The sequence below is a fragment of the Sarcophilus harrisii genome, chromosome 6, assembly GCF_902635505.1.
Source record: "Sarcophilus harrisii chromosome 6, mSarHar1.11, whole genome shotgun sequence".
Taxonomy (NCBI): domain Eukaryota; kingdom Metazoa; phylum Chordata; class Mammalia; order Dasyuromorphia; family Dasyuridae; genus Sarcophilus; species Sarcophilus harrisii.
In genome coordinates, this window is record NC_045431.1 from 222,047,255 (window position 1) to 222,074,997 (window position 27,743).

At 39.6% G+C, this 27,743-nt stretch overlaps 1 protein-coding gene across 1 annotated transcript in view; it reads left to right on the forward strand.

Moving 5' to 3' along the window:
- The window catches only part of LDLRAD3 (low density lipoprotein receptor class A domain containing 3), a 269,577-nt gene that overhangs the window by 85,500 nt on the left and 156,334 nt on the right, over nucleotides 1–27,743 (forward strand). The window contains exon 2 of the mRNA XM_031942063.1: nucleotides 13,523–13,669. Within this exon, the coding sequence (XP_031797923.1) occupies nucleotides 13,523–13,669 (147 nt within the window). The remainder of the gene's footprint in view (nucleotides 1–13,522; nucleotides 13,670–27,743) is intronic.

Sequence of the window (27,743 nt, forward strand, 5' to 3'; positions counted from 1 at the left end):
TTGAGCTTTGCAGAACTCTTTATCATTGTTTTCATTTGATCCTCCTTTAGAGGCTACTTAGTCCAAATTCCCATTTTAAAGATCAGAAAGCTGGGGCACTCAGAGGTTGTGATTTGTCCAAAGTCATCCAGATATTGTGGGTCATAGGTGGGTTTTGAAGCTTCCCTATCTCTCAAGTCACTTAATATCTCTATACCTTGACTTCCTCAGATGTAAAAAAAAAAGAGAATAATAATACGACAGATTTATGGCAAAAATTAAATGATGAATATGTTAAAAGTACTTCATAAGCCTTAAACCACTTTAAAAATGCCATTTATTATTATTATTATTATTATTATTATGATTATTATTTATTATTCCTGATTGCAAGTCTAACATTGTCCCTTGTACATGACCCTGCTTCTAGGGAAACAAGGTCCATAAGCTCATAAATTTAGAATTAAAGAGGAACTTAGAGGCCATTGAGTCACCACTTTATTTTACAGAATAGGAAACTGAGACAGAGAGAGATAAACAGACTTGCCCAGGCTTACATGGCTAGAAAGTATCTGAGGGAGAATTTGAACCAAGTATTCCTCATTGTGTTCCTCATTCCACATTATAGTTCCACCATGGTTACCATCAAGGGGAAGATTCTCTCCGTACATGGAGTGCGTGCCATGGGCCCCATCGCTTCGCCAGATGGGGTTCTGTCACCTCCTCCTGGTCCACAGACTAGCTTTGTTTTCTCGGAAGATCCAGAGCTTGGAAGCTGTCCCTCATGATATGCACGGGACTCGTTTAGGTTGGCCATGGCCCTTCCATTTAAAAGCTCAGAGGACCTTCTTGTGAAGGCAAATGGTCTCCTCCTTTGTGCTGAGACCTGCTCCTCCTCCACCGTGCATACTAAAGAGAGGGCTCCAGCCGTAAATACTGCTTAACTCTGGCACTTGTGAGATGTACAAACATCATTTGCTCAAGAAGTCGGTTAATTCCCCATGATGGAGGGCCTGTCGTCTGTGATCAACTCAGAGGGAGGGGGCCTGCGTGAGAAGATTGCTGAAGAGAGCCAGGCTGGTTTAATGGATTAAGCTACTTAAGAAAATTTTAAAAGACAAACCGTTAATATTCATTCTCTTTCTCCCCCCCTCATCCTCTGCCCTTCAGTCCCCATTCCCCTCCTCCCTTTCTTGCTTGGCTGGAAAATTGTCATGAACACTGTCTGCATCTCTTTTCTAATGGAAAATGATTAGCCAGCCAATAATTCATACATAGACTACAGACAACTTGGTGGAAGATTGTGGGTAATTGATGCTGGCTGTCTCTGTGGTACAGTGGGGGAAAATGCTACCTCTGGAAGGATGACCTGGATTTGAAGCCTGCCTTTGCTTTTTCCAGTGAGGGTATTCTTAGAAAGTCACTTTCACACTCCAAGCCTCAGTTTACATATCTGTAAAATGTCAGGGGTACTATAAATCCCATAGTCCCATTCTTTTATGTAGTCTACATCCCTCCCATTTCATTTTTTGGCTCTTCCAGGTCCGTAGTTTACTGTCTTTCTAGGGCTGTTGATGTCTTATTCTTCTCTTAAAGCCAGATACAGTCTCTTCTATGAAGCCTTCTTGTTATTTCTCTCCCCAAAAAATGTTCTCTTCCTTGAAATTTCCCAGAATTCTGTGTTGGAATCTTCCTTTTCCCTCATCTCTGTCTATTTGGGTCTATGTCTCATTGAATTATATTTATTAGCCAAGAATGAACCACACACTGAGGCAACAGAATTAGCAATTAATATTAACAGTTGACGACTTTATCAGTCATTCATCCAGTCACATATTCAGTCTCCATCTTTGGGTTTTGGTTGCCTTGTTTTTGTGATGCATTCAACTCTGTCTCTTAGAATCCCCAGTTTTCATGAAAGCTGAGCTACAATGCCACTTCCTACATGAAGCCCTCCTTAATCCTCTCCAGTGAAACAACATTCTGCATTTTTTTAAATAAAACCTAAGTTTAAAAAATGGCATTTGAAGCTGCACAATGTATAGACACCTGTGCCTCGCCCCCAAGTGCCTTATTTTTGTATTCTACATAGATTTTCCTATCATTATGTATTTATATCTCATTTAGTTGTGTAGTTATAGTAATTATTATATAATCATTATTCTATGTTGTCACCTCCCTCCCTGTACAAGATAGGATTTTGAAAGGCAGGAAGTGAGGAAGGAAGGAAGGAAGGAAGGAAGGAAGGAAGGAAGGAAGGAAGGAAGGAAGGGAGGGAGGGAGGGAGAAAGGAAGGAAAGGGAGCTCCAGGTAAAGTAAAAGAGATCACTCTGAGCTGGAGGATGGAAATAGGGGAGCTGGTGAAGGGGGACAGGGGGTTCATGATCTCTTCACATTGGATGTAGGATTTTCTCCTCTGACCCATGCATGTTAGAAGCTGGGCACCCCAAAAGCAAAGCTTCCTGGCTGAACCGAGCAGGGCTGAGCTTGAGGCCAGCCTGAATGCTTCTTCCCAGCCCTCTGGTTGTAACCTGGGCAGACCCGCTCCTCCAGATAACCTGATAAAACTGGTCCTAGAGCTGTCCCTCCTTCCCCTGCCCTCTTCCCTTAGTTTAGATTTACCACCTGCTTAATGCTGACCTGCTCTGCCTCTCTTGTCTGGCTCCCATGTTCCACCTAGGCATGGAAGAACATCATCATTTATTTGCCCTCCAGAGGCTGTGAGAAGAATCTCTTCCAAGGGTCCTGGAGGATGGAGGAGGAGGGAAAAGTTTTACCGCTTGCCAAGGAGTTTTACCTGCTTACTTTCTCTCTCCTTCCTTCTAAAACCTCAAAGCACAGACATGATCTCATTTATTTTGTAAATTTTCCAGAAAAAGAAAAAGTCCTCATAGAAGTGAGAGGTAGGTCACGTGGCAAGAGAGATAGGAGATGGATAGCCGGGTGCTAGGTGGAACAGTGGATAGAGCTCTGCATCCAGAGTCCAGAATATCCAAGTTCAAATCCAACCACAGACTCTTATTACCTATGGGACTCTGGGCAGGTCACTTGACTCTGTTTGTCTCCGTTTCCTCAAATATAAAATGAGCTGGAGAAAGAAATGGCAAAGCACGCCAGTATCCTTGCTGAGAAAATCCTATGGACAGTGTGGTCCAAGGGATCACAAAGTCACCCACAACCGAATTAACGGAATAACAACAGCAAGAAGAAACCCATATGTTCCATATATGTTGTGAAACCTCAGGAAAGGCCTTTGGCACATTAGGTAGGACCCCTTTTTGATGAGTTTATGGGAAGACATCCACCAGCAAGTGCATGTTAAGGTCCTACTATGTGTCAGCCACTGTGGTAAGCAAGGCAGAAAACAGTCCCTGCTTTCAAGAAGCTCATATTTTAATAGCGGAGACAATGAAGAAATAAAAACTTCCATGGATAATATGACAGATTAGATGGAAGCTGGACTTTGAGGGGAAACCCCAAACAGCTATAGAGCCCGATGAAGACTTCCTTACAGTCATAGAGTTTGGGCAACTAACATAAGTTGGTCTCCACATGCATTATTCTGGAGAGTCTCCCCAGTGTCTTGCTCAGGATATGGAATAGATCTGATTCTTAACAAGTGCTGATTGATTGATTGAGTTCCCATATCCCTGAGAATACAGATCCACTGGGCTATTGGCAAATAGTTTCTGAAAATGGAAATGGGCAGATTCAAGAGTGATATGAATGATAAATGGGTGAATGAGAGCTATGTTAAGGATTTTTCGAGGGAGTCTTGGTATACTAACTAACCAGTTAAGGTCAGCATCACAGAGGGAGGACCTTACCAATTAGCCCCCACAAAATGCCCTTGAATATCACAATTGCCTAAGGTCACCCAGGAAGCCTTGGAGGTTCTTGACATGCTCTATGTGATCATGACCCTCTCTGAGATGAGATAGTTTTCTCATCTGTAAAATGGGGAGAAAAATATCTATCATACTTGCCTCACAGACTCCAAACACATAACTATGCAAAACACTTTTCAAATGGTGCAGCAAAATATAAATATCTTGTTCTTGTCCTCTTACGCCTTCTCTTCTTCCTCCTCATCAAGTTCCTGAGATTCTGGGCATACCATGGTCTCCATTACAAACTCAAGAAATAGGGGAAAAAACCCTTAGGTTCATAATAACAAAATGAACCTCCCTGGCTGATTAGTGGACAGAAATCAAATCTGATGCGTTAGATCCATTCCATATCCATAGTCCCCTTGACAGGCAGACTCCCCGTCAATCATTATCAACCATCCTTCTTTTTCTGGGGATGGACAGTAGGGCTTCCTACATCGCAGTAAAGGGAGAAGGCAGTTCTCTGTGATGATCCCTACCCAAATCCTAGTTGACCCAAGGATGCTTTAGTTGGGTCTGACATTAATTCAGACCAAAGCAGATCAGATTAGAGTTTTATGGGTCTTTGGGGGCTTTTCAAATGATTTTTATAAACAAATCACTGGAGACATCCTCTCTTGGTGGCTTCCAATGGCTTGTATGTGTTTGTGTGTGTGTGTTTTTTAAAAGAAGTGAGTCAAAGGGAAAATCTTCCTCACTGCAGCGTGTGTGCTGGCAACATCCACTATGGAGAAGGGCCTTAACTCCCTGGAGATGCTTCAGGAATGTCTCTTTGATGGAGGCTTTCAGAATCAAATGTGAAGTCTGGCGTAGGCGTGTGTTGCCTGGCTATCCCTCAAGAACATAGACTTAAAATGGTATAAAGTAAAAAATGGAAAGTGACATCTGATCCGGCAAATTGCCAACGGCCAGCCCATCGGATGACTCAGTGCTGGGGTTTGGGTTCCCTCTCACGACATTATCGTGTCATTCAACTGAATATTCCTTGGGAAGCCTCTGCTATGTTGGAACAGGGTAGGAATATGTCTCTGGTGGGTACCCAACAATGATGATATTATCACATTTTAGTCACGCAACAAAGATAGGTTTTATTGCTATTCCCATTTTACAGATGAAAAAACTTGGGCTGAAATATTTGGCCAAGGTCACACAGCTGCTAAGTGTTCAAAGCTCGATTCCAATTCCTTTGTCTGACTCCACACACAGAACTCTATCTACTACCCATCATGGTGCTGTGCCATCCAACTGATGTTGCAAAGGAATATCAAACTCTAAATGCCCCAAACAGAACTTATATCTCTTCCCTACATTTTCCCTTCTTCCTAAGGAAGGGCAACATTATCCCATGAGACACCCAGATTTACAATTCCAAAATCATATTTAACTCTTTCCTCTCCTTCATATTCCATATTAATCTATCAATAATCATTTACTAAATACTCCTAGTGTGCCAGGTACAAAGTAAAACAAACAACAAACAAAAACCCATTGTCCCTGCTCTCAGGGAGCTTTCATTCTAATGGTGTAGGCAAAACGCAAATAACTAGCTACATATGTTTTTTTTTCCAATTACATGTAAAAGATTTTTTTAAATATTGGGTTTTAATTTTTTGAATTCCAAATTCTCATTTTCCCTTCCTCCTCTATGCCCTTATTGAGAAGGCAAGAGATTTGATAAAAGAAAATTTATTAATGAATTATGTTAAAATTTATCAATAAATCTTGATAAAGATAAAGCAAATTTGATAACATTTGATACATGTGCAGTCATGAAAATATATTTCTGTATTGTCCATTTTGTGAAAAAAAAAGAGACAAAAAACAAGAAAAATAAAGGTATTTTTAAAAGGATGCTTCAATTAACATTAAGACTCCATCAATATTTTCTCTAAAGACGGATAACATGTTCATTACAAGTTTGGAATTGTTTTTGATCATCATGCTACTGGGAATAGCTAAGTCATTCAGAGTTCTTCATCGTACATTGCTGCTGTTATTGTGTACCGTGTTCTTTTGGTTCTGCTCATTTCACTTTGCATCAATTCATATAAGCCTTCTTATGTTTTTCTGAAAACATCTTGCTTACCATTTTGACAACACAATAATATTCCATCACAATCGTACAGCAAAAAAACCCAATTGTTTGACCATTTCCCAGTTGATTGACATCTCTTCAGTTTCCAGTTCTTTGACATTCCAAAAAGAGCTGCTATAAATGTTTTTGTACATGTGGCTCCTTTTCCTTTTTGTAAAATCCTTTTTGGGGTACATACAAGATAGATACATTATTAATGAAAGGTAACAGCAGGAGGAAGATTCTAGCAGTAGGTCAGAACAGAAGGAGGCTGCAGGTCTGGAAAAGGCTTCCTAAAACGGGGAGAATATTTCATCAGTTGCCAAGTCAAGTAGATCCTATTTTTATGACATCTCTGTGAGCTGTTGCCTTCATTCCACATAGTCCCCACTCTGGTTTGGATCCTTATTCCTTCTCTTCTTATAACAGCATTCTAACTAATCCCTCTCCCCTCAAATCATTTTTCTAATTAGTAAATATTTATTAATGTTAAATAATAATTTATTAAGGTCCTGTGCTAAGTGTTTTACAGATAATATTTGGTCTTCAAGACAATCCTGGGATGTAGGTACTATTTTAATCATCAGCATTTTACAGATGGGTAAAATGAGGCAGAGAGGTTAAGTGATATGGCCAGGGTCACAGCCAGAATGGAATATAGATTTTCTTGACTCTAAGCCCAGGATTCTATTTACTATGCATAGAGCTTCTTTCAGAGGAAAAAGACAATTACATTTGGAGAGATTAGAATAGCAAAGGCAAAAAGCTTGGATCTCAAGTGCCTTACATGGAATCTGACACATTTGTTATTTAGTTGTTTTCAGTCGTATCCAACTCTTCATGACCCTTTTGTGGATTTTCTTGGCAAAGATACTGGAGTGCTTTGCCATTTCCTTCTCAACTTATTCTACAGATGAGGAAACTGAGGCAAACAAAGTAACTTGACATAACACTAGATCTGAACTTGTCTCTTGACTGGTCTGGTATTCTATCCTAGCTGCCCCATAGTAGATGCTTAATAAATGTTTAATGAATGAATGAAAGCTTAGAGAAAAAAAAAAAGAAAAAAATGACTCCTCCAATTAAGTCCAAGAACAACTCCAGGTAATAGAATCCCTGCTCAAAAGCTGGGGAAATCAATAGCAAGAAAGATTGTCTATTCCTCGTATCATCCCAAGGTGAACTGGATCAGAACGCAGCAGATGTTCAGCCTTTGTAAGGCCCCTGTTCTTTTGCTTCCCTGAAATCTGTGAATGCCAGACCTTAGGGAAGTAACTGTTAAGCAAGACTGTTTGCTCTGGTCCTGAGTGGGTGAGCTCAAGACCTTTCATTCTGGGGGCAGATGGCACAGCTATTTTAAGGAAGGGATGTGCTGTGGTGAAAATGGCCAAACGTTTTCTACTTTTCAGTTTAATGAAGAATAAAAAGCAAATGTAGAGGAGAAAACTCAACTAGCTGACTCTTGCTAATGCTTGGGTTTTGGGCTTCAAAATGTGTCCCGAGACATACATGGCGGGATAAATATTGCAGCTAGCAGAAGGTCCTCGTGTCAAGCTAAAAAGATTTCTAGCCTTTGAGAGCAATCAGTGCATAATTTAGCTGTGGAGATCCAGACATCTCTGTCTTATGTTTTTAGGTAGGAGGAGAGGAGATGTGCTCTGTGTGGCAGGAATCCCATGCAAGGGGAAGGTAGAGCACTGGGCAGGTAGTTTATTAGCACTATGGCTTTGTAGGAAGAGCGCTAGATTTTAAGTCTCAAGAACTTGGTTCAAGCGCTGGCCTTGGTACTTGCCAGAATTTGTCTTCAATTCTGGATGCCATATTTTAACATGTATTAGACTCCTGCCATCTTGGGGAGGGAGTGGGGGGAAGGAGGGGATAATTTGCAATAGAAAGTTTTGCAAGGGTCAATGTTGAAAAATTACCCATGCATATGTTTTGTAAATAAAAAGCTTTAATAAAAAATAAAATAAATTCTGGATGCCATGTTTTAGGAAGGACTGAAGAGGATCTAAAAAAAGACAAGTAGGATTGGGAAGGACCTTGAGCTCATGCTTTATGTAGAGCTGGTGCAGGGCAGGAGCATAGTCAGCCTGGGCACATTGATAGCAATCTTGGAGTATTTGAAGGCCTGTCACCTGGAGGAGAAATACGACTGGTCCTACTTGATGCCACGAGATGGAACCAGTGGCAATGGGTGGAAGGTATTAAATGGCAAATCTAGGCTAGATGTAAAGAAAAACATCCCTATAATCATAACCAGTGTGGGAACAGGCTGCCTAGGGAGCTCTTCAAAGAATGAGTGAATGAAGCATTTATGAGGCACCTACTGCATGCAGATCACTGTGCTAAACAGTAGGAATACAAACAGAAAAGCCAGTCCCCGCTCACATTCCAATGGGGAAGACAGTATATATGGAAGGTCCCATAGTCCTTGGGGGCCAGCAGCAAAGCAGATGGTTGTGCCTTTTCCTTCACATCATTTCCACTGATAAAAATCTTATCAATTTCTAAAGTTGAGTTATTTGACAGTGAAAAGGACCTTGATTACAAGGACTTTCTTTTCTGGATCTTCAGTAGAGCTGGCTATAGTATCTAGAGGAGCATTTGTTAGGATTAATAATAATAATAAATGGTAATAATAACTAATATTCCTTCTCACTCCCTTTCTATTCACTCTAAGAACTACTTTATTTGTTCCTTGTACAGGGCATTCTCTCTCTCTCCTCTCAGTGCCTTTGTCTAGATTGCCTTCAATGTCCTGGAGATCAAAAAACCTGAGTTCAAATTCCACCTCACACACTTAATAACTAGTTGTGTTACCCTGGGAAAGACAACTGCTGTCTGCCTTAGTTCCCCCAATTGCAAAAAAAAATGAATATAATAATAGCACCTATCTTGCAAGGTTGTTGTGAAAATCAAATGAGGTAATATATGGAAAGCACTTTGCAAACATTAACTAATGTATAAATGCTATTTTTCGTCACCATCGTTATGTATTTTTCAGGAGTGGATTAAATTGTCTCTACATTTTTTCTATTTGTGAGATTCTAGTTTTCTGTGGCCAGAGGCAAGTCCCATAACCTGTAAGATCCTGAAATTTAGTGCTAGAAAGACCCCCAGGATGTCTGGTTTAATCCTCTCATTGTCTACATGAGTCCAGAGAGACTGAGGGAAGAAGAATGAAAACTCTCCTTGTTCAGAAAAATTTTTCCATTTTGATCTTTGTATCCTAGCACCCATCCACAGCACCCATTTAATAAATACTTATTTAGTTGCATTGACTTAAAGGGGCCATATAGTGCAGTGGAAAAAGCAGTAGCTTGGGAATTAGGAGAATTCGGTGCAAATCCTACCCTGAAACTGCACTGTCGCTTTGGACTTCCCTGGGCCTTAGTTTCCTTATCTACAAAAGGATAATTTTGGACTCAGTGGCCACTCAGGTCTCTTCTAGCTTAACTCTGTGATCCTAAATTGATACACAGATTATCCTCTGGATATCCTCTGGATTTTTGTGCCCTCTAATACATTTGTAGAATGTATTACTATAAAGTTACAATAATATTAGCATTCTCTTTTTTACAATTTTGCAAGGAAAGCATTATATAAGTTGTACGATGCTTCTGAAAAAGTAGCTGTTATTATTAATAAATTATTATTATAAAATAGATTATTTAATATAAGACAATTATAATTATAAATTATTATCAGGGGCTTATATTTTGTCTTAATGTAGCCACTTAACTCCTTATTTTTATTTCTCCTAGTTTAAGTAGGAGATAGTAAACCATGTCACTTTTATAATGCACCAGGATTTATTCTCCGTTGACTTCCAAAAAGGACATTGCCAGTACAATAGGACTTATCCTCTGCAGTAGTGATAAAATAGAAATAATGACAGATTATTTGTTTGTTGAAAGGGAAGGACTGTGATGGTGATTTTGAACAAGCTCATTGTCATCAAAAACTATCCCTAAAGCATCATCCTCCCAGAGCCCAGACTCAGGGATCAGTGCAAGGAAGCAGTAGAGAGGGCAACCCATCATTTTGGGCTATAAACATTCATCATCTACCAAATTCCTAGCCAAGATGTGCCCCAGTGGCTAGAATTATACATTCGAAGCTTGCCACCTTGACAGATACCCAGTTCCTAGACTACAAATACAGATCCTGAATTATTTAGAAGAACTCGACCGATAAACTCTCCTGGATCTAGACCATTATCAAAGAGAGAACTGAGCCCTACAATCTCTTGGACATAATATTGATTGGAAAAAGCTTAAGAACATTTTTAATAGATGTCACCTTAAACTGCATAGAACAAAAATCTTCCAAAGTGTGGAGACTGAGCCTAAATAAGAACTACTTGGAATAGACTAATGTATCATCCCCATTATCCTGCTGGTTGACTGGCTTGTGCCAAGGATGCTTTCAGCAAACTGCAGAAGATGAGCTCACATCTCACTACTTTTATACAGTTACAAAAAGCAGTTATTTTATTTTCTGTGAAATAGTTCACATATTCACTTTAATATGAGAGTAACAAATATGCCGCTTGCTTCCATATCCTTACTTCCTTTTTTTATGTGTATTTTTCTTAGACATCACTCTCCCTCCCTCCCTTCTTCTTTCTCTCTCTTCTCTTCTCTCTCTCTCTCTCTCTCTCTCTCTCTCTCTCTCTCTCTCTCTCTCTCTCTCTCTCTCGCAATGTCTCTGTCTCTTTCTGTCTCTGTCTCTCTTTTTCTCTTTCCCCTTTCTCTCTCTTTTTTCTTTTTGTCTCGGATTTCTTTAATATATAGCTGCAGTCAATGTGTATCCTGTTGTTCCAATCATCTCCCCATCATAGAAACATGGATTAAATGTTAACAGGGATCTTAAAGGTCATTGAGTCTAAGCTACTCATTTTACAGACAAGAGAGGAAAAGTAATTCACCAGCTTCACACAGTCTACAGATTGGAGAAGCGGGTTTCAAATCCAAGTTTTCCTCACTATAAGTGAAGGGAGTGGATATTGCAGAATGAACCCATATACATACATACATATATATATATATATGTATATATATATATACATACATATATATATATATGTGTGTATATGTATAGATATATATATCTATATCTATAGATATAGTAATTGGAGAAAGAGAAAGTGTGATCTGACTATGATATCATTAATTCCAGAGTTCTTAGCCCGGGGTCCATGAAGTTTTTGAAATATATTTTGACCAGTGTATTGCCATATAATTGGTTTCTTTAGTCATCCTGTCTTTTTAATTGTGTATTTAAAACATTTTTCAGAAAAGGAGGTTCCTAGTCTTCACTGGGCTCCCTAAGGGGGGTGCTGATGATACAAAATAGATTAAGAATCCTTTTGCTGATTCATTAGTCCTTTATCTGTATCCAACAGAAATCCAGTGACCAGTTACAAGGTCCCAAGGCTAGAAGATGGTGTGTGTCTTATGGCGGGTGATTATTGCTCATTCTGGATCTCTTTCTTGATTTGATTGGGGGTGGGGAGAGAGAGTCCCTTAACTTGACCCCCTTGGCTGGTTGCATTGATGATAAGAACAAATGGCTCCCATTGTGACCATTAGATTTATTTTTAAATTCTGACTTGGTCTATATTTATCTCCCTGGCATTTAGAAGGCTGGAAGAAACTTAACTACACTTGCCTTTTTGCCCCTAATCTCTCAGGCTATTGGGGGCTCAAGGACTAACTAAGAGTGTTTTGTTAGATTTGGTTGTCTGATTTTGGCAATGGTAAGGGATGGAGGGGGTGGGGGAGAGAGAGCAACATGAAGGACTGGCTCTCATTAGTAAGTCTGGATGGCAAGGGAAGAATCTGAGCCAAAGGTACTTCTTTGGGAGTTGGGCCAAAAGTCCACCAGGAAGACAGGCACTATGATGGAATATCTCAAGTGCCAGACTTGGAGTCAATACTAAATAACTACATCCAAATCCTGCTGGAGGCACTTACTGGCTGTGTGGCCCTGGGCAAATCACTTAACCCACCTCAATTTTCTCATCTATACAATGGGAATAATATCCCTAACCTTATTGGATTGTTGTGAGGATCAAAGAAGATTACAGATGTAAAGTGATTTGAAAACCTTAAAGGATATTATGAAACAGCAGCTAATGGTACAAGCTATCCTATAATGAAATGGGCTACGGCTCATGAAGTAGTGAGCATCCCGACATCAGAAATGTGGAAGCAGAGGGTGAATGCTCACTAGTCAGGGACCTGGGAAAATGAACCATATGACCCTGTCAGTCTAGGAGCCAGAGCATTTGAGGCAGTTTGGGAGCAGACAGAGGTTGTTCTTCATAAGTATCAGTACTTGAGAATTGTAGGGTAGGGGATAAAGAACTCTGGACTTGCAATTAGGAAGGATCTGAACTTGGCATTCAAAGCCTTCACAATTTGGCTCCAGCTTGTCTTTCCCAGGACCTCTACTTCTTAGAATCTCCAGAGTCCTACAAGGCTTAAGTCCAACACCATTTTCTCCCAAAATCCCTTATTGCAGCTTCTCTAATTGTCAGCTATTTGATTGATTATCCATTCTTGTCACATCCCCTCTCTCCTCCATCCAAATGTTGGTGCCTTCAGGGCAGGGCCTGGTTTTTGTTTTATCTGTATCTACAGTGACTAGAACAGTATCTTGAACATGGTGCTTAATAAATGTTCATACTATCTTGAACACAGTAGGTGCTTAACAAATACTTGCATTGGTTTGATGATCAAATACCAGCTCTGTGGCTTAATAGTTATATTTCCTTCTCTTTGCCTCATCTTGGTGAAATGGGAATAATATTACTCTAGTAAGTCTTCATTGTTAGGATCTAAGGCAATGAATGTATGTAAAGTGCTTTGTTAAGTCTTAAAAGGCTATAAAGTCATCAGAAATCTTCTGGCAACTCCTGCCTCATACAGTAATCAGCCACTCATGATGGCTGTTAAAAACAAACAAACAAGCAATGTGGATTTTTCACTAACCCCTGCTAAGGAATAGAATTAATGTGCCTCATAAGTAGAGAGCAGTGGGATTGCAATGGCATGGGGTTGGTCTGTCTGTCACTCTCTCTCTCTCTCTATCCCTCTCTCTCTCTCTGTCTCTCTCCCTCCATCTTTCTCTCTGCATGTCTCTCTGTCTCTGTTTATCTCTCTTTCTGTCTCTCTGTCTTTGTGTCTCTATTTTTCTCCGAATCTTTCTGTCTCTCTCTCTCTCTGTCTTTCTCTCTGTGTGTATCTGTCTCTGTCTGTTTTTCTCTGTCTCTGTCTCTCTGACTGTCTCTTTCTGTCCCTGTTTCTTTCTAGCTCTCTCCCTGTCTCTTTCTTTCTCTGTCTCTGTCTGTCTCCTTCTGTTTCTGTCTCTTTTTTCTCTGTCTCTCTCTTTCTCTCTCTCTCCCCTTTTCTCTCTTCCCCTCTCTCTCTCCCTCTACCTCCTCCCTTTTTTTATTGTCTCTCTGACTCTGTCTCTCTTTCTCTACTCCCTCTGTGTCTCTCTTTCCTCCCTCTCTCTCTTCCCCCCCTTCCTCTTTTAAAAAGTCTCTCCTCTCTTTCCCCTCTTACAGAGAGCCAGCTGTTGCCTGGGAATAACTCCACCAATGAGTGTAACATTCCGGGAAACTTCATGTGCAGCAATGGACGTTGCATCCCTGGGGCGTGGCAGTGCGACGGGCTCCCTGACTGCTTTGATGAAAGCGATGAGAAGGAATGCCGTGAGTATCCCAGCCTCTCTTCCCTTTGTGATGGATCCAGAATCCCCCTCACCTAATATTAGGATCATAGGTTTCAGAGCTGAAGACCCACAATCCCATTGTCTCCCCTTTTCAAAACATAAACTTCTTACCAGTAGGGATTGTTCATTATTTGCATCCAGCTCATAGTAGATTCTCAATGGCCGGTTGACTGATTGGAGAACATCTTCATTTTAGAGATAAACTGGAGAGAAGAAGGATTGCTTGTGACTTGATGAAGGTCACACAGTTTCAGAGATCAGGGATTTGTTTGTCAGAAGCCTCTTGTCCTCCTGCCAGCAATCTGATTCAAAAATCAACCAGAACTTCTGGAGAAAAATGGGAGGTGGGAGAGGGCACGCAGAGGATGACCAATGTAGTGTATGGTATTGCTTCCCTTCCTCTCCTGGGGTTGTCCAGCTCCTCCTGGGGATGGGTTCTCCAACTTGTGGCCCAGAAAACAGATATAGATCTCTTCTGTGATGTTCCGACATTTCTGGTGCTTTGGATCATTCTTTCTAGTTCCAAGTTGTTTGTTTCTTTGAGGTCCACATCAAAGTTTCAGGAGGTTTAGGCGAAGGGTTACCATTCTGGGATTATAGATACCCCCAAAGGATTTGAGAAACTTCTATAAAGGGATCTAGAGAACATTTGGTAAATAACTATATTTTTTCTATTGAAATTAATTGATCCCTATATATCTCTTGTGAGATTCTTGGTAAATTAAAGAATTTATTTCCTCATATAATAAATTGGGGATACTTTACTAAAAGCTAAGGGAAATGGGAAGTAAAAAAATTGGGAACCTCAGATTTAAATCAAATGTTCTCTTTATAAAAGCATTGGGTATTAGTCACCTCAAAGTCTCAAAGATAGCACATAAGCTTGACTTTTTGGGAAATGTAGTATGAGGGCCAATCGTATTCACTCTTTGTCAACTGAGAATCTGTGAATCACTCTCTGACCCTTATTTTCTTAAACTTTAAGATGGGGTGAAACACTTGGTTGCTCCAAGTAAAGTGTTTTGTCAAACTTAAAATAGTCTAAGAAAATATTAGCTGTGAGTCATTTAGGGTCATTGATCCAAAGCAAGAATAGATCACAGAGTCCATGTGAATCATAGTGAAAACTGTGAATTGGTTTCCTATCCTGCAAATTAAATTCATCCCCCAAATCCCTGTCCATTTTATGATTTTATGTCATATATGGGATTGAGAACTTCCAAAGCTGGGACACCATTATGGTAACCAAATGAGATGATAGCCGGGAAATTATCATGAAAATTGTGAAAAGATAAAAATGCATGAGGCATATGGTTAATTTTGTGCCAGTGGGCTTAGGTCCAACAGACCCAGGGATACCCTCTCCATCTTTTTCTAAGCAAAAACTGAGTGGTCTATTGTTGGAGATAATGTAGAAGGCTCCTTGATCTTATGGGGCTTGATCTAGAAGGCCCTTGAGATGTCTTCCAGTTCTGATAGTCTGTTACCCTCATAAAACCCTAATGAAGACCACTGTGCTGGTATCCCTTAGTGTTCCATGAGGTAAAGGCAGGATAGGTTGAAAAACACATTGAAGATAACAGGATAGGAGAATAATGACATAGCTTTCATTCAGGTCCAATTTCCTGGTCTTTCTGTCACTGTTGTTTCCCCTGATTTCCCTCAAGAAGGGGTTGCTTGGTATTTATTTTCAAAATCAATTAATAGAATCCCACAACCCCATGGGAAGTATGTTAAAGACAAATCCACCCATAGACAGGGAAATGGTTAGGTCTAGAAGTGCCTCGTGCTTTCTTCAACAAATAATATCTAAGTTTTACTGTGCACAAAGCCCTTTGCAAGGTCTCCAGAGGACTGGGAAGATAATAAAACCAAGTTCTTGCTTGTAGGCAGTTTATAATCTAACTGGGAAGAATGGAGGAATGGAAAACCATTTGTTAAATACTTACTATTTGCCACACACTCTTTTAAGTGCTGAGAATACAAATTTTTAAAAATCAGTGTTTATACAAAACACATAAGGGAGTGATGGTCAAAGGGAAATAGTTTGGTTCAGAAAGTTATAGGGATGGTGAGAGGGGGGACCTCTTTTGTTGTTTGTCCTTCATTCTCAAAGAAAACCATGACATAAGGAGGGGAGCTTATGAAATGCAAATAAATTTGATTTTAAGTGAGGGAAGATTGTGCAAGGTCACCAGCCTCCCTTTCTCCTCTGCAGTCATCTAGGTCCAGTGGCAAGATATAGGTCAGGACCACTGGAGATGGCCCTGGATTCCCTGGGGGCCTAGCTGAATCCATTGACATACTCCTTCAAAGAACAATGAACATCAAACATGATTTGATCATGAATCCTGACCCAGAGCTGGAGGACAGTAAGAAAGGGTACTTGTTGCTTTCAGGGATGTAGGTGAAGAGGTTGTTTCAGGGGAAGAGATGGCCAGAAAGGAGAAAGAGAAGTAAATCATGTCTGGGACCTTCACGAAATAGTATTTTGGGAGAGAAAGTCAGGAGAGTGAGACTGTAGTCTCTGGTGTGAGCTGGGAACATTTTAAAAGGAAGTTATAGAGAGAGAAAGGAAGAGAGAAAGATAAATAAATAAAACAAGTAGAAAAGCATAATAATCAATAGCGTCATTAAGTAATTTACTATGTGCTAGGCACTGGATGCAAAAATAAAAGTTTTTACTTTTAAACAACTTTTATTCTGTCTAAGAAGTCAACATGTACCTGTATAAACACATGCAAAATTAATGCAAGATTATAGTGGGGTAAAGCACTAGCATTTAGAGAATCAAAAAAGGCTTTATATAAATGGTGATTTATGCAGAAGACTAGTACAAAGCAAACTTTGTAAGAGTTTAAAAGAGTGGGAGATTTTGGCCCAGAATATCAGGGAAAGTTTTGTGAGGAAAAAGCAACTAGAGCTGAGCCTTGGAGAATGGATTGCATTTCAACAGTTGTAAATGGAGGAGGGGGGAGGTTTGAGCATATTCCAGGCTTAAACAAAGACACAGCAGTATGAAATTGCAATTCAGTGAGCGTTCTGAGAAGGCTGAAACATAAGAGTAACAGGAAAAGAGCAGTGGGGGAGATAAAGCTGAAAAGGAAAGTTAGGCACTAAAGTTTTTGGATTTCTGTAAGAAGGAGGCAACTAAGTACCACCATAGAGCATGGCACACTAGACCTGGGGTCAGGAAGACTTATCATCCTGAATTCAAATGTGACCTTATTCTTACTACTTGTGTGACTCTGACCAAGTCACTTTACCATGTTTGCCTCAGTTTCCTTATCTGTAAAACGAACTGGAGAAAAAATGGCAGTATTTCTGCCAAGAAAACCCCAAATAGGGTCATGAATAGTCCAACATGACTAAAAAATGACTGGACGAGGACTAAACAGATAGTAATGACCAAATCCCAAATCCCCTTTTATAAAATGCTTCTCAGAGCCATGGTCACCTTCAGGGGATCATTGGGCAAGTCACTATCTGAGGGTCATTTTTTTCAGTTATAAAATAGGGCAAAAATACTGAATTGTTCCAAATAAATTATTTTGTCATGCTTAAAATACTTTAATTTAAAAAGTATTTTAAATCTGACCAAATGATTTATTTTTTTTTAAATTTAGGGTCAAAAATCCAAAGCAAGAATGGATCTCAGAGTCCATCTAGTTCAAATACCTTATTGTACAGATGAGGAAACAGGTGATGGGCATCCAATGTGGGAGTTGAAACCAAATCTTTTTTTTTTTTTTTTTTGAGGCAATCAGAGTTAAGTGACTTGTCCAGTGTCACACAACTAGTACATATCTAAAACCTTCTTGACTCCACGGCTGGTGTTCTGTCCACCATGCCACTTAATTGTCCCACCAGATCTTATTGTTTGTCCTTCATTTTTGAAGTGGACCGTAGCATCAGGAAGATGGTGCCATGGCTTGCAAGTGAATTGTATTTAATCAAAGGAGGGCTATGTAAAGTCACCAATCTTGCTCCTTCTTCTGGGTCTTTTTCTTCTAGTTTCTTTTCACAATACCAGATTGCCTTCTGTGAATTTCTCCTTTCTTCCCTGAAGAAGCAGCTAACCCCTATTAGCTACTCCTCCTATTCCCTTTTGACTGTACTGAGTAATAAAACTCTTTTCATCGGTGTGAGTCTTTCCTCCATTGATGTAAGCAGCAAGCTTTCCACACTTTACAACAGTTATTCTTAACCTGGAATCCGAGGATTCAGATATTTGCATACCCATCACAGTTGTTAACGGATAGCTTGAAATCTTGTTTATCCTCAATCACTGCTTTGAAATTAGTGATTGGACTCACCACTGGATATCTTGCAATATTACAAACTTGTGTTTTTAAGAAACATTTTAATAACTTTATTTCATTATAATCGGTTTCCTTTGTAATCTTATATATTTTATTTATTTGAAAGCATTATTCTGAGAAAGGATTCAGACTTCATCAGACTGCCAAAGGGATTAATAAATTTGTCAATCTTTATCATGCTTTATTTTATTAGTCCTTTATTCATATCCATAGCTGGTCTTTGTCAATTATGGAATTAGTAGAGAAACAAAAAAGGATATGTCGCTTGTGATCAGCCAATCTCTGATGATGAGTCTTCCCATACTTAGCTGGGGGGCTCACAGGGTGAAAGACATGAGTAGGCCTTTCTCAGAACCCTTCCTGTTTGGGTAGAATCCAAAGAACGTGCACATTTGTTGTCACAACCTTCCAAAATCCAGGGTCATCCCCACAGTACACTGAGGGTCAAAGGAAGGCTTCAGCCGAGGGAAGTTTCCTCCCTGTTGGATCATTAAAAGTGGGATTTAAACTCAAGCTTGAGTTCTTTCTGTGATGTTTTTTGAAGGAATGCTGGAATAAGTAATTCCTTATTTAAATCCAAAAGAAATATACAAGTACTGAAAGAAAATCAAGTTATCCAGAGTCTTTATTAAGGAGCCATATTCATTGACTTGGCTGATAGGATTTTTTTTTTTTCTTCTCAGCTCAAAACTAAGCTGTAAAAAGTTTCCCTTTCCAGGGAAGTCTGAAGCTATTTGGGGCTTGCTTCTCCCTTGTCAGAATGACTTGTAACGGCTTCAGTTTAGCTAATAGAATTGATGATTACTTCCCTGCCTGGATGCTACTACCCTGATAAGCTGATCCAACTGTCCGCCTCCCTAAGAGCAGAGTCCCTGGTTTCAGCTCAGGAAAAAGGGCTCCCTGCTTTGGGCTGATTTTCCAGTGGTTGTTGTTTTTACTCTTTAATTTTGTTGAGAATTAATGAATGAGTGAATGAAAAAGCATTTAATAAGCATTTACTATATGCTTTGAGTTGAGGATTTAAATACAAAAAAATCGACACAATCTCGTCAAAGAAACCTCACCATCTTTTTCTGCTGATAGCCGCAAGAGAAAACACTGCATTTTGTTTTCTTTCTCAGTTTTTTTTCCTTCTTGATCCAGTTTTTCTTGTGCAGCAAGATAGCTGTTTAAATATGTATACAAATATTGGATTTGACATATATTTTAACATATTTGACATGTATTGGACTACCTGCCTTCTAGGGGAGGGAGTGGAGAGAAGAAGGGGAAAATTTGGAACAGAAGGTTTTTCAAGGGTCAATGTTGAAAAATTACCCATGCATATATTTTATAAATAAAAATCTTTAATAAAAAAAAGAAGGGGCAGATAGATGATGTAGTGGATAGAGTGCCAGCCCTGAAGTCAGGAGAACGTGAGTTCAAATCCAGCCTAAGACATTTAATACTTCCTAACTGTGTGACCCTGGGCAAGTCACTTAACCCGAATTGCCAGAGAGGGAGAGAGAGAGAAAGAAAAAGAGAGAGAGAGAGAGAGAGAGAATAGAAAGCACTTTCCATCAGAAAAATGAAAAACCAGAATAAGGTCTTTCAAGGACACTGAATGGAACTTCTCTGATAGATTCCTGAAAGAAATGGACCAATACACATTTATTAAATACCTGCTGTATACCAGACACATTGTATAAGAAATGAGAAGACTAGATGGAGTGTTGGAATTTTGAGAGATACTGATGAGAACACAGATACACTGACTTATATTCCTCACATCAATATTTTTAATTAAAGCTTTTTTTAATTTTCAAAATATATACATGGATAATTTTCAACATTCACCCTTACAAAACCTTGTGTTCTAATTTTTTCCCTCTCTTCCCTCCACTCTCTCCCCTAGATGACAAGTGATCCAATATATGTTAAATATCACATAAATATTTTTCCAAAGCCTTCACTCTATAGAGCAAATGGACTAATTTTGTCATTTCCTAAAATGTTTCATTGCTCAGAAGGCTCATATTTCTGAAATTTGGTTGTGTTTTCTTTTTCTGGAGTGAAATAAAGTTTCTTTTATCCTCAAAATCTCTGTTACCTTCAGTATCTGTACAAAAATTAGAGACTGTTGCCCATATCTATGGAAACCTAGAAACAGGTTATATTCAGAGATTTTAAAGAATAAACACTGTGTATGAGTAAAAGGAGCCAAAGACTGATAAGGGATACAGCATAGTATTAGGGGAATGAGTGGTAGCCATGTAGTAGGAGGACCTGAGTTCAAATTCCAGCTCTGCTACTTACTATCTGTGTGACCTTGGGCAAATCAATTAATTTCTAATTAATTAATTAATTTCTCTGAGACCTAGGATTTCTTATTGGTAAAAAGAGGTGTTTGGATGAGATAACCTTTAAATCTCTTCCAGCTCCAAGTCTATGATGCTCTGACCTTTTAGTTTATCTCTCTCCACCACAATTAGACTTCTATCTATGCAGAGCCCAGAGCTTAGGGTTCCAAGCCATGGGTTACCCCTTGGATAATCCTTGCTTGGACACTTACTGTCTGATCTTGTTAGCTCTGAAATCCTCCCTTGCCATGATGTGCGTGTGTGTATGTGTACTGGGGGGACAGTATTTCTCTTTCTCACATCCTAAAGCAAAGCTTCGTAAATTTTTCCACTCATGACCCCTGTTCACCAGAGAAATTTTTACATGACCTTGGATATATAATAGGTTACAATTTGCTGGTAATAAATCATAATTTTGCGACCCCCACATTCACTTAGGAGACCCAATATGGGGTCGTGAACCACAGTTTTAAAAGCTGGAATATAGAGAACCTCAAGGGAATGTTGAGACACCAAAAACATTCATGCATTAATCATATCTATCTCGCATCAGCAAATAGCCATGGGAACGAGCTTGAGGCATGAGCCAAACCTGATTTCAACTTATCATCTGAACATGGGACATTATATTCATATATTCACAACGCCACATTCTTCTTTCCTGACTTAACTGTTGATATTGATCCTCCTCTGCTTCCTCCCAGATTTCACTCAATCATCAGGGCATCTTTTTACACAATACCCTAATCCGTGGCTGTTCGCCATCTTCTAGCCACAAACACACGTGTGTCAGCCTCTGTTTTCGGTTCAAAGTTGGCTTTCAAGCTGGCACTGTTCATGCTTAGATTCACATCTAGACCTCCCTGCCCTTTATCTCTTGGTGGTAGCTATAATTCTTTTTTATTATCCTCCTTTTCCTCCTCTTTCCTCCAGCCCATCCCAGTTCCCAAATAACTGGCCATCAATCCTGAGAATTTTCTGCCAGGAAATGGGCTTTGAGGGAGGAAATGGGAGTCCAATGCTCCCAGCTCGATTAGGCAGGGGATCAGACTCCATGCCCCTGGACCTGAACTGATTGGAGGCCGGGGCTTTTCTGCTTCCCTTGGGTCCGGGATAGCATCCTTCACTGAATTCTCCTTTTTTGTAGAATGAGAAGGTTGCATTAGGTGGTCTCTGTGGTCCTTTAGACCTCCCGAGGTTTTTACATCCTTTGGCTATTGAAGTATAGAGACAACAGCACATAAGTGGGGGGTTTGGGTAGGAAGAGATTTACCAATGTACTTACTAATGTCCCTTGGTAGAATGGATGGAACACTGGCTAAGTCTGGTTTGGAAACCTACTTATTTTACCTTATCCTCTTCATATGGGGCAGCCAGGTGGTACCATAATGCATGGAGCACTGGCCTGGACTCAGATGATTGGTCATCTTCAAATCCAGAACTCAGATTCTTACTAGCTGTCTGACCCTGGGCAAGTCACTTCACCCTGTTTGCCTCTGTTCCCTCATCTATAAAATGAGTTGGAGAGGGAAATGGCAAATCACTAATGTATTTGACAAGAAAACCTTATGGATGTGTGGACAATCTGGCCCAGAGACTCATGAAGAGATGACTAAATGACTAAACACTAATAGATATACATTAAAGGGTATATACCTTTTATATACTACATAAAATAGATATAATTTAATATAATATATTATATAATAATAATATATATATTATATTAAATTATATATAATATAAAATAATTATATATATATATATATATATATATATTAACACATTAGTAGTTAGAGAACTGGGTTCAAATCCATCCTCAGATACCTTCTAGCTGTATGATCTTGGGCAAGTCACTTACCCCTGTTTGCCTCAGTTCCCTCATCTGTAAAATGAGCCCGAGAAGGAAAAGGCAAACCACTCTGCCAAGAAAACCCTATGAATATGGACAATCTGACCTACAATGAAGAGTTAGACATGGCTGAATGACTAAACAGTAACATATATACATTAAATGGTATATACATATTAGTAGTTAGAGAACTGGGTTCAAATCCAGCCTCAGACTGATCCTGAGCAAGTCACTTTATCCTGTTTGCCTTAATAGCCTCATGAGCTGGAGAAGAAAAAAACATTCTAGTATCTTTGCCAAGAAATCATCAAATGAATCGTTGGACATGACTGAAAAATAACTGAATCACAACATGTGGTGAACACTATGCTAAGGGTTGGGGATACTAAGAAGTCAAAATCATGGTCCTTGCCCTTACAGAGCCCCTATTTTAGTAAACCTGTACATTAGATGTTATATTTATGCCCATTTTGCAGATGAAGAAACTAAGACCAGATGTCTGAGGGAGGATTTAAATTGACTGGAAGGCTAATGCTCTGTCTCCTATGACATGCTTCCTCTGCTCGCTGAGGATCTTGTAAAAGGACATTCTTAATCAAGTATAGATTGGTGTGCTTGGCTTCCGAGGACTGTTCCAGCTCCGATATTTCGAGATTGTGCTTTATTGCAGACAATTTGAGAACTGGTGATCCAGAAACACGTCTTTCTTTGCTGCGGTCGTGTCCCCCCTCCATCTTTAGAGGAGGACCCGCTCAATTAGTCGTGAGCTAATGCAAGATTTCCCTAACAAAGGAAGCCAGATCGGCTGGTGGAACTTAGGGCACTGTCTATTAAAAAGGAAATGTTAGAAGAAATAGAAATCCATACTTTTTTTTTTTATCTAGCCTGTCGTTCTTGAGCTTGATATTTCTGCTTTGTTTGCTGGGCTTTCCGGTGGGTCCGGCGGGTCTCATTCCTTTTCGTAGAGCCTGGCTCCATGCAGTGGACAATTAAGCACGTAAGTGGTTTTTGATGATGATGAGAGTTTGTTTCAGCATATTAAAAAAATGCACAACTAACTTAATCTATGCACCAGGCTCCATCTCTCCTCCCCTGTGCTGTCCCCCTTCCAGTCCCATCACCTTCACTGCGCCTCTGTCATGTCCTTACAGCGGGATACCGCTTCAGGTTCTCTCTTCCCAATCTTTGCATTTTGGATTTCGTATCAGATTTGAATGGTGACGATAAGTAAGAATGAAATTGCTAAATGAACTGCTTAGACTTCCACCTCTTTCCCCTAAATACAATAAAGTCTGGATTAACCAGAATCTGGCCAGTCGGAAGCTTCTTTTGACTCTTCTTCATTCTTAAAAGAAAATGACAGTTCATGAGAAAATATCATTGGAAAATCAAGGCAGTGTGCCCATTTCAGTATGGATTAAGTGTCCATTATGTGGATGCAGTAGAAAGAGACAAAAAAAATCAAACAATTCCTGCCCTCATGGAGTTTATATTCTATTCAGCACTAGTCTGAGAGCCAATAAATTAACAGTCTCCTGGAGGGCAGGGACTATTTCTATTTTGGTTTTTATCCCACACCCTATCATAGTGGTTGGCAAATATTAATGACTTAATAAATTCCCATCGATTCATAGGATCAGAATATGATTAGATTTGGAAGAAGCCTTCCAAATTATCTAGTCAAATACCTTCATTTTCAGAAGAGGAAATTGAGACCATTGATGGATGAATTGATTGACTGATGAATTTCTTTCAAAGAGCCTTCGTTCTCCTGAGGATGATAAAATATGTATGCAGATAAATAAATCCAAGGGGTTTTGAGAAAGGCAAGAACAGGAATAATTGGTAGGGGATAGTAGAAAATCAAGGAGCGCTTCATGAAGGAAGGAACTGGCACATAATAGACCGATATTGGATATATCCATTTGCATGTATGTGTGTGGGTCTGTGAGTATATGCTCTTGAGTATACTCAAGATTTAACAATATTATTTATACAGATATACTTGTGTAATATGGACATGTGTGCATATGTTCAACAAGAGTATATATAACACTATATATATATACATATATACATGCACAAATATTCTCTCTTATTGAATACACAAATATGTATCCCTAGATAATCAGCATCTTGAGAGCAGAATCTAAATCTATTTTGGACTCTATATTATGCATATTGTTAGAAACTAAATCATATGACCCCAAAAAACTCATCTAATCTCACCCCAACTAGGAAGGTCATACCACCAGAGGAAGGAAAATATGTCTGGAGGACCCATTTTCAACTTGGTCCCCAAGCCAAGATGAGGGCTGAGGAGGAAGGCCTTATTAGCTGTCTTTCCAAAGCTTAGTCCAAAGAGAAGGCCAAGGAAATTAAGCCCCAAACAGAGGCTGATCCTACCTCATCTTCATCACTCCTAAGTTGGAAATTAAATATATAGCAGATGGAATTCCTTCCATCTATCCTGTCCCCCTTTGCACCTAATCTCCATTGATTGGACTGGATTAGGTAGTTTCTAACTCAATCCAGTGGGATCCACCCATTAGTGAAAGCCAAAGAGTCAGCAATCCATCTTGGTCATTAAAATAAAGTCCCTACTATAATCTGCCTTCAGAAAAGTCATCTTTGCCCCTCCCCAGAATAGCCATCTGGGTATTTAGGCGGTCCAGGGGCATTCCATTGTCCTGCCTCCCCAGCAAGAGTTGAATATCCACTTCTGCAGCTTATGTCTACACACTTTCCCTTTCCTCTCAAAAAAGAGACAAGTTCTAGAACCTTTTCACTTTGTAACTTAAAAAAATCAAAGAATTTCTGAATATAAAGGAATAGAAAATGAAGGGTTGGCCTAGGTGACCTCCGAGGTCCCTTCTGGCTCTAACTCCATGATTTATGTATGATCCGTGGTCCTATAAATGTCCAGCTTTGAATAGAATGAATCAGAAGGTCACCAGACTGAGAGGGGAGGAGAATCTGAGAAATCATAGATGTGAGGCTGGCAGAGACCTGAAAGGCTATCCAGTCCAGCCTTCTCAATTTGCCCATGAGGAAACCAAGGCTGAGTTAGTGCCACATGAATGGAGCTGGGCAGCCCTGAAATTTAAACCCAGGTCCTCAAATACTAATTTGAATGTAGGCCTTTTGACCTGGGAGAACAGAAACTTTCTAATCTGAAAGTCTAATATGATGGGCATTGATTAAGTGTCGCATAGATGCAAAGACAAAATGTAATACAACAGTTCCTGTATTCTACTGGGGGAGAGAGAGGTGGGTTGGATACAGCATAAATGTGCAAAAATATACATATATATGGTAGTCATATTTATATGTGTGACCTGGGCAAGTTATTTACCCGTTTCCTCAGTTTCCTTGCCTATAAAATGTGTGGAGAAGGAAATGGCAAACCATTCAAATATCTTTGCCAAGAAAACCCCAGATGGTGTCATGGAAGAGTCAGATGAGACTGAAATGGCTGAATAACAAAACTCTTATAGGATTTGTCCCTTGAAGGATCCTAAAGGCAGAAGTGAGCATTTCAGGCATGAGGGACAGTTATCTGAACAAAGATGGCCTGGATACAGGAGAGGGATGGTCTATGGGGTACTTTTCTCTTGAACCCTGTCTTGTACTACCCACTTTTACCCAGATCATTTTGGGGTTCTCGCTCATCTTTGAATGTGCTTCCCCGGGCCTACTCATCGAACAGTTATATCAAACTCAAATAGAAAAAAATGATCGTTCCTGTATATTGTCTTATAAAACCAAAAATTAACATTATCTTACTCATCTTTTAAGTGTGCTTCTCAGGGCCTTTTGGATACTCATCGAACGGTTATCTCAAACTCAAATAGAAAAAATGATCGTTCCTATATATTGACTTATAAAACCAAAAATTAACGTTATTTCACTCATCTTTAAGTATGCTTCCCAGGGCCTTTAGGATACTCATTGAACAATAATGTCAAACTCAAATAGAAAAAAATGATCATTCCTATATATTGATTTATAAAACCAAAAATTAACATTATCTCACTCATCTTTAAATGTGCTTCCCAGGGCCTTTAGGATACTCATCGAACAATTATGTCAAGCTCAAATAGAAAAAAAAAATGATCCTTCCTATATATAAATTTATAAAACCAGAAATTAACATTATCCATGTTTTGTTGTATTTTTATTCACTTTGTTAAACATTCCCCAATTACATTTTCTTCTGTTTTGTGACTCTGGAGTTTTGCAGAATTTGACACCCTCTGCCTCCGAAGGCTGATGTAAATCACAAATGGGCAGCTGCCCTTCTAGTCCTGCACCAGAATCATGGTGCCATTTTGAAATGACATATTTAAAAGCTGATCATATCACCAGCCTTGACGTTGGATGCATAAAGTCATCTTAAAGTCATCTTCTAAATCAACTCTATTTGGTGAAGTATCAGCCATGCTCCATCTCTCCTGCCTTCCCCGCTCGGCTCCCAGAGAGCTCAGCTATTATCACAGTCGCATGCTGCTTTCTCCTCAGCTGCAAGGATAGAATCTTAATGAAACATGGCTAGGCTGGGGTTAGTGTTTGTGGGCTTTGGAACCGAGCGCAGCTGAGTTTCCTGGGCCCTTGTCATTCAAACACACTCTCGTTGTCAGGAATTGGCTGGGCCCACTGGATGTAGGCAGTGGTAACAGGCTCCGTAATTGCTAATAAAATTTAAATAGCTGCAAAATCACAGAACATCAAATTATTATTTTTTTTTCTTCTGGAGCATCCGGACAAATCTTGCTGATTCGAGTTAGACTGTGACTGGGCGGACTTTTATTTTTATTTTTTATGCAGACTTGCACTTTCATCAGCAACGCAGCTAGTTGTGAAGTGCCAAATGGCAAAAATAAATAAATAAATAAAATAAAATTCCAGGAACAGATGAGCAAATAATTTCAAAAAAAAAAAAAAAAACAAAAAAAGGCTCTTAAGCATTGAAATCACCCAGCACATTGACCAGGAGATTGCTTTACCAGTGACACCTCTAATTCCTACCTACCTGATAGGCTGGAGGTAAAAGAAATGAGGCTGGGATTGAAGGCCGAAAAACCTGGATTCCTATATCAGCTTTTCTTGATTGCATGACCTGAGAAGTCACTTCATTGTGGCTTAGTGAAAAAAACCCAGCTTTGAAAGCAGAAGATCTGGGTTAAAATCCTACCTGTGTGAGCAAACAGGTCAGTAAGCCCTTGGCGTCCTGAGATGCAAAATGTGCTGAGTGGGCTAAATGCTCACAAAGCGCCCTTCTCACTCTCTAGTCATTTGACCTTTGTGAACCTCAATTTCCTCATCTTTAAAATGAGGATAATGATACTGCCTCCCTAACAAGGTGGATATGAGGAAAGCCCATTGTCTGCTAGGAAGTAGTATTGATTACAGTGGGGACATTTATTATTCATTCTTTGGACCTAGATGAGAAGGGGACAGAAGGTAGTAGGTGGGAAGAGCATTAGCTGGATAGTAACAGAACCTGGAGACACGGCTGTCCTCTGATGCTTCTGTCCTCTA